The following is an 8,240-nucleotide window of genomic DNA, read 5'->3' on the forward strand; positions in this document are numbered from 1 at the left end:
AAAGTACATTATATAAACTATATGTATAAATTATATAAATGTAAATGGCCCAAACTGTCCAAATAAATAAAAATATTTTCAGAGTACTGTTTTTTAATTAAATTTTTTTTTAAGTAGGCGCCATGCCCAACGTGGGGCCTGAACTCATGACCCTGAGGTCAAGAGTCAGATGGTCCACCCACTGAGCCAGCCAAGTGCCCCCAGAGTGCATTTTTTTAGAGACTAAGATAAAAACTACATATAAGATGCAGGGTAAAGGTTAAAAAAAGACATACCCTGTGACGGTAGACAGTAGGAAGTTGAAACATGCTAATATCACGTGACAGAAACTTTAAGGGAAGAGTGATTACCAGTAATAAGGAAGGACTTTTCATCATGCTAAAATATTTAATCAGCCTGGAAATTATAACACTCCAAGATTCACACACCTCCTGTAACATAGCTTCAAGGTATGAAGTCAAATCGGACAAGTAGCAAAGGAAAGAGAGAAATCCACAGCGGAGTTGGGTGAATCACTGGTAGAAAGACACACAAACATGAGTGATACACAGGGAATATAGTTAACACAACAAAAATCACCTCAGACGTGCAGAGAGGACACTCAAGCCAATGAGTTTATACGAGCGTTTTTGAAGCATACACAGAACATTCACAACGTGTTGACCAAATATTGAATAATACAGCAAGTCTGAACACATTCCAAAAGCTTAAAGGCACATGAGCATTTATTTTGAGAAATATGAAATCAAGATAGAAATCAGTAACACATACTGGAGAAAGGATTACTGTTTTTCACATATGAACATTTCAAACATAGTACACGGAGGTAGGAGAGGATAAGATAACCCACCAACATCCAAGTCCACATTAGCAATTATCAACATCACGCCAATTTTGTTTCAAATATTTCCTCCCACAGTTTTTGTTTTTTCATTTTGTTTTGTTTTGCTGTAGTTTTTAAAAGTAAATCTCAGGCATTGTATCATTGCAAACAATAATATAGAAAGAAAACGAACAGTATTTGCTTACCATAATCCGTCAGCCCATGTTCAGATTTTCTTAAATGGTTTTTGTCTTTGGTTTGTTCCAATCAGGATCCAAAAAACTTCCACCCCTTGCATTTTGTTGGTGTTTCTCATGTGTGGACGTTTCCGGCGGAGGGCAGGTACCAGGCATCTGCAAACACTGAACTCTGCAGGTACAGCCCCTGAACCGCGTGTTGGTGAGGGGGCTGGGGGCGTCTCCACTGAGCCTCATGTACACAAATAGGCAGTAGGCAGATTTGGCCCATGGCTTAGAGTTTGCAAACCGACCTGTGGTTTGCATTCTGCAAGGAGACAGGTTAACCTAGAAGAGGTGATGGCATGCTCTGATTTTGTAACTTGGTATAGACAATAACTCCAAGAGTGAGACAATTAATAAATTCCTTTTCAAACTGTCTCTCTGCCTAGATTTCCTTGTCATTAAGCCCTGGGCTACCTGTCTTATCTTCTGCTGGTTCATCTATTATTGAATGAGATAAACTGTAGCTCATTCTAAAAATCTATTTGAGAATTTTGCTCTCAGAACATGCTGCTGACTGTGTTTTTATGTAAATAGGAGGTAAACAATTTATGTGTGTGATTTAAAGATAACAAGCATAGGTGTTTGGGAATCTCTCTTTCTCTGTCTTTTTTTTTTGTCTTTTTATTTAAATTTTAGTTAGTTAACATACAGTGCAATATTAACCTCAGGAGTAGAATTCAGTGATTCCTCACTTACATACAAGACCCAGTGCTCATCCCAGCAAGTGCCCTCCTTAGTACGCATCACCATCTAGCCCATCTCCCCCACCTCCCCTCTAGCAACCCTCAATTTGTTATGTATCATTATGAGTCTCTTGTAGTTTGTTTCCCTCTCTTCTTTATTTTCTTCCATATCTTCATCTGTTTTGTTTCTCAAATTCCACATGAGTGGAATCATATGGTATTTCTCTTTCTCTGACTGACTTATTTCACTTAGCGTAATGCCCTCTAGTTTCATCCACATCATTTCAAATGGCAAAATTTCATGCTTTTTGATCGCCTAGTTATATTCCATTGTGTACATATACCATATGTTCTTTATTCATTCATCAGTCATTGGACATTTGGTCTCTTTCTGTAATTTGGCTATTGTTGGTAATGCTGCTATAAACATTGGGATGTATGTGCCCCTTCAAATCAGCATTTTTGTACCCTTTGGGTAAATACCTAGTAGTGTGATTGCTGGGTCGTAGGGTATAGGGGTTACTCTTAAATATAAATCAAAAGTTACTGTTTACATCACATATGCTGATTCAAACCAAAGGAGAGGCTTTCACAAAGAAAAATAAAATCACCCCTCTGAAAAAATCTCACAAATTAGAAAGAAACCTGAACAGCATATTTGTCCCTTCCCAGTGGACACTCTCTGGTATTATTTGGTCTTTTCACTTGCACTTTATTTATCTCAGGGACAGAGAATGCAGGGAATCAGAACTAATGGGAATGAACCTTCCTGGAAGTCATGGCTGGTGCCCCACACTGGTCCTTGCTCACTTTGGAGATGAGAGGTTCCAGCCTCTGCTCCTGGCCTCCAGGCGTGTAGACTGAGGACAGTAGCACAAGGGTGGTTTTTAAGGTCACATGGAGTGAGCTTAAACTGCCCTTTTATACACTCAGAGTTCGGTAAACGTGGTTGTCATTATGGTTGGTGGCGCTGTCTGTGCTGGTGCAGAGGAAAGTGCACTCCAGAGTCTCCCCAACACCACATGGCACAGGCTTGGAGGAGCAGAGTTAGTAAAGAATGTCTCCCTATAACTAATATTCAGGAACATGCAGTAGAGAAAATACTGAGGGTAAGTTAATTCGTGACCATGTAGATATTTAAAACAAACATTAAGTGTTCTAGAAGATGCATTTTTGGTACTTTTTATATATTCAACTGCTTTCAAAACAACATATATATGTTTTCATAACATAATCTTTCATGGGAAGGGACTTGAGTGTGTGTGTGTGTGTGTGTGTGTGTGTGTGTGTGTGTGATTAGTGGAAAGAAAAAGGCTAAAATAAAATAAGCCAAATGTTTACATTGGCTGCATTCGAGGAAGATAAATGGATTAAATTTTCAATTTTACACTTTTATATATTTTATAAATTTGCTCTGAAAAGCATGTATTATATTTGTTTTAACAAAAGGTCTACATTTAAATATTTTAGTATCTGTATTCTACATACATTACATATTTATTGAAGAAACCTTAGAAACAAGGATAAGAAAAACATCTGCAATATGAACGCCTGGAGATTCTACTGTGAACATCCCATTGTAATCCGTTCAGATTTATAAAACTAAACAAAAATGGTCATGGTATACAAATCGTTTTTAACTTGCTTTAATAATCACTCTTTTTTCTGGATTGGTCATCATTTCTAATGCCTGCCTATAATTTCTGCCTATTCCATAGCATAATTATTCCCCAGTTAGTTTTGCTTGTTTGATTATTCCCATTGTCAATTACTATGCACATGTCTAAATATGAACCACAATGCGTTATGTGTGAATTAATTGGACAGTTTTTGGGAAAGTAGGGATATCTGGAAAACACATCTTGGTCATTAGTGGACGTGACTATTGTCCCCTGATAGAATTATCACATTAGCACATTCTTTTTTTCTTTTACCACTAACTGACAAGCAAAACTGCATGTATTTAAGGTGCACAAGGTGATGAAGTATTAGCACAACTGAGTTATTGACACACCCATCATCTCAAATAGAGATTGTGTGTGTGGTGAGAGCACTTCAGATTTGCCCTCTCTGCACATGTCAAGGGTACAATACAGTGCTGCTAACCAGGGACCACATTTACATCACACCCAGGACTAGTCATCGTGCACACTGATTGGGTCACACAGCTACTCTTGGTCCTATGACAGCTGCTGCCTGAGTTGTTAGAAAACCCTCCTTCATCCCAGCACCTGTGAGGGCTGGGTGTTGGTGCCTCAGGCAATGCCTCTCCAGGCGCCTGCAGCTACTGTGTTGTGACCATGTTCATTTCCTTTGAGAGATAGTGTGTGGCTCATTTCCAAGCATAAGGAGCCAGAATTCATCTGTACATATGCAAATTTTGTAAATTATATAAAAATCTTTTAAATTGTTTATGTTAATTATGTTTAGTTCATTTTTATCTTTCTATCCTATAATTTAAATATGATTCTCTTTTTAAAAGCATTTTCAGCATGGAGACTGATAAAAATTTCCCACTTTTTTCTTTTAATGTTCTGAAACGTGTTTGCTTTCTTTTTTTGCATGCTTACATATTTTATAGTACACGCAACTCACAGAAAGAATTAATTCCATGTCATGTAACAATAATTACAGTTGGAATGCTTAAAACATTTTTTATGGAAGGAAATAATGTGTTTCATCGAGTTATTAGGGATTTGAGAGTCATGTGGGGCAGACATATGTGGGAACACTTTCCCCAGGGACTAGGGCAGAGAGTCAGATGGGACCCTCGGGGACTGGAAAATGACTAAGACTGCAGAATGAGAATTTGCCAGACTTCTGAGATATAATCTGGCAATTTATACACTAAGTCTAGACTAACATATTTTGGAAAACCTGTCTAGTGTTGGACTCACATATTAAAAATTTTTGGGAGCCAACTTCCTTCCAGAATTTGGCAATCAGAACTTAGGCTGTGAGTACAGAGGTGTCTCCAAAATTGCAGCCACTGTTATCACAGAAGTTCCTAACACAGACTGCAGGGCTCACAGTGTTATCACAGAAGGTCCTTACACAGGCTGCAGGGCTCAGAGTATTATCACAGAAGGTCCTTACACAGGCTGCAGGGCTCACAGTGTATGTTTCTTTCTTTCCTCTTGGGTTGTGTGTGCATCTTTTCAAAGAGCAGATCTGCACAGTCCTTCGGTACCTACCCGCGAGTTAAAGCTTTTTTCCAGAGGGTTCTCCAGAGAGCTGCCTTGACCTCCTTGTTCCGCAAACTGTAGATGATGGGGTTGAGCATGGAGGTTACCACTGTGTAGAAGAGAGCTAGGAGCTTATCTGTTCCTGGCGAATGGCTGGCCTTGGGCCTCAGGTAGGTGACAGACCCTGAGCCGTAGAAGATCGTCACTACAAGCAGGTGGGAAGAGCAGGTGGACAGAGCTTTCCGGCGGCCTTCAGGTGAGGGCATGATCAGCACGGCAGCTAGGATTCTGCCATAGGAAGCGATGATCAGTAGAAATGGGCTGGAAATGCAAAGAACGGCTACAACAAAGACCGCGGCCTCGTTACGGGATGTATCCCCGCAGGCAAGAGCCAGGATAGGGGGGAGGTCACAGAAGAAGTGGTCTATTTCACAGGGGCCACAGAAGTTCAAGGAGAAAATATAGTTGGTCTGGCCCAAGCCTACCACGCAACCCACTGCCCAGGAAACCACGGCCAGCTGGGCACATAGCCCACGGCTCATTCGTGTCGCATAGTGTAGTGGGGAGCATATGGCCATGTAGCGGTCAAAAGCCATGGCCGCCAGAAGACAGCACTCACTGATGGCGAACAGCGTGAAGAAGAACATCTGTGTGGCACACCCCTCGAGGGAGATGCCCCGGGCCTCACTCACAAGGCTCTGAAGCATCTTGGGTATGACCGAACACGTGTAGCCAATCTCCAAGAGAGACAGGTTGGCCAGGAAGAAGTACATGGGCGTGTGGAGGGTGGGGTTGGTGCAGATGGCCAGGGCTATGAGAGCGTTGCCCATCAGGGAGGCGAGGAACATGAGCAGGATGAGGGTGAATAGAAGCAAGCACTGCTCGGCAGCGGCAGAGAACTTGGCGAATGCAAAGTGCTTGACGGACTCGCTGTTGTCCTGCCACTGGGAACAGCTGAGGTTCATGACCTGGGAAGGGGTCAGCAGGCAAGGATTCGTTCAATATAAATGCAAATCTACCTCTAAAGAGCGCTGGTACGCCAGGTAGGTACATTTCTTACCTGCAAATCTAAAACTCAAAAAGTTTGGAAGTTACACTCACCCTCATGCCTTTAAGAACCAAATCCTACTCTGTGTTCACAATGCCAGCTGATCTGCTAAAAAATACACCTGGTCACCAAGCATGACATTGAAAACAAACATTAACTCCAGCCCATTTCTGTCTTCATCTAGTCTGACCCAGGAATTGCACTACTAGGTATGTAGAGGTGTGCTGTTTTGAAGGGGCACATGCACCCCAATGTTTATAGCAGCACTATCAACAATAGCCAAAGTATGGAAAGAGCCCAAATGTCCATCAACGGATGAATGGGTAAAGAAGATGTGGTATATATATACAATGGAGTATTTCTTGGCAATCAAAAAGAATGAAGTCTTGCCATTTGCAACTACATGGATGGAACTGGAGGGTATTATGCTAAGTGAAATTAGAGAAAGACAAAAATCATATGACTTCACTCATATGAGGACTTTAAGAGACAAAACAGATGAATGTAAGGGAAGAAAAGCAAAAATAACATAAAAACAGGGAGGGGGACAGAAACATAAGAGACTCTTAAATATGGAGAACAAACAGAGGGTTACTGGAAAGGGTGTGGAAGGGAGGATGGGCTAAATGGGTAAGGGGCACTAAGGAATCAACTCCTGAAATCAATGTTGCACTATATGCTAACTAACTTGGATGTAAATTTAGAAATAAATAAACTATTTTAAAAAAAGTCTAACTTATAAACTAATTAGTGAAGATTTGCTCTTAGCAGAATCTTCTGTGGCCATCCAAGAGCACAGCACAAATTTCCTTCTGTTTTATTCATGGAGTTCCCATACATTTAATCACTGAGCTTTATCAAAAGTATTTTATGGGGCCAGAGGCAGGTGAGTGGTTTCCAATGTTCTTATACATTTTATTGTATCCTATTGAATAAAAGGTTATTTCTGGTAAAAAAAAAAAATACACCTGGTCACCAAGCATGACGTTGGAGAAAAAATTAACTCCAGCTCATTTCTGTCTTCATCCAGTCTGTTAATCAGTCTTCAGATACCACCAAAGGTCCTCTGTACCGATCCTTCCTTTTCCCCATTTCTGTTGTCACTGAGTCCTTCACACACTTACTCAGCATGTGTTTACTGAGCACAGAGATTCTGCCTTTCCTGCTGCAAGTCCTGAGATTCAACAATGAAAAACAACAACCCATTTCTTTCCAAATGGGACTTATTCAGTGAAAGAAAGTAGAGATTAAATAGCTATTCAGTAAATAAATAACCGCTGTACTGCAGAGAATTAAAGCCAGTGTGTCCTGGGGGCTCTGTGGGAACAGCGGGAGCCCGTACCCACTCTACACCACGTCTACACTGCATGCTGCGTTCACTGCATTGAGGCAACAGACTACTCTCCTGGTGATTCTTCTCATCTGCCAGGCTTTCCCTGTCACAGAATTCTTTGCTAAATGAGCACTGCCTTCAAGTTACAATTCAGATGTCTTATTAACGTCATTCACGCAAACCCATGGATTGGCTCAGTGACTATGACAGAGACGTTTGCCCCTTAACCAGAGGCCTCCTGTGACTGTCCTATCGAACCACACGCACTCGCACCTTTTAGAGTGTGCCTTTCTTGCACGTGTTTCCTTTGTGCTGATTTTCTCGCAGGGACTTGACCTCTGCCGCCCTGACTGTCCACCCAGTGAAGTGGACAGTCAGTGAAGTGGACCGCCCACTGCGTTCAGGCTGCAGGATGCATCTTCTCCTCTCTGGAAACTTCTTCCTCACTCCTGCTCTGCCCTGTCCCCACAGCGGGTGTGGACATGTCCCTGCGTGTGTTCCCACCACCTGGTAACTCACACTCCTCCAAGGCAACTGCTCATTTCTTCCTGAGCGGAGCCTTGGACACAGACACGGAGTGCAGAATTGTATTTATCAGGATGCCTGGGTGGCTCAGTCGGTTAAGTGTCTGACCCTTGATTTAGGCTCAGGTCATGATCTCACAGTTCGTGAGTTCGAGCTCTGCGTTGGGCTCTGCACTGACAGTGCAGATCCTGCTTAGGATTCTCTGTCTTTCTCTGCCCCCCCTCTCCTCTCTCTCTGTCTCAAATAAATAAATAAACATTTAAAAGAAACTAATTGCATTTACTTACCTCTTACATGCACCACACTTACTAACGAATATGTTCTCGTGTAACAAGGAAAAGCTTGAACGCTCAGCTTTACTTTTCTGCCCACGGGTGCTGAGTCTGTTTTCTGAGGCTAGC

General features: G+C 41.8%; 1 protein-coding gene across 1 annotated transcript; it reads right to left on the reverse strand.

Moving 5' to 3' along the window:
- Nucleotides 1–4,938: 4,938 nt before the first annotated feature.
- Nucleotides 4,939–5,898, reverse strand: LOC102960072 (olfactory receptor 10C1-like). The gene has a single exon (XM_007085927.2). The coding sequence runs from the start codon at nucleotides 5,896–5,898 to the stop codon at nucleotides 4,939–4,941; it is 960 nt and encodes a 319-aa protein (XP_007085989.1).
- Nucleotides 5,899–8,240: the final 2,342 nt, after the last annotated feature.

This window comes from Panthera tigris, chromosome B2 (genome assembly GCF_018350195.1).
Source record: "Panthera tigris isolate Pti1 chromosome B2, P.tigris_Pti1_mat1.1, whole genome shotgun sequence".
Classification (NCBI taxonomy): domain Eukaryota; kingdom Metazoa; phylum Chordata; class Mammalia; order Carnivora; family Felidae; genus Panthera; species Panthera tigris.

Coding starts and splice junctions, on each gene's coding strand:
- LOC102960072 (XM_007085927.2), bottom strand. CDS start 5,898: ATGAACCTCAGCTGTTCCCAGTGGCAGGACAACAGCGAGTCCGTCAAG.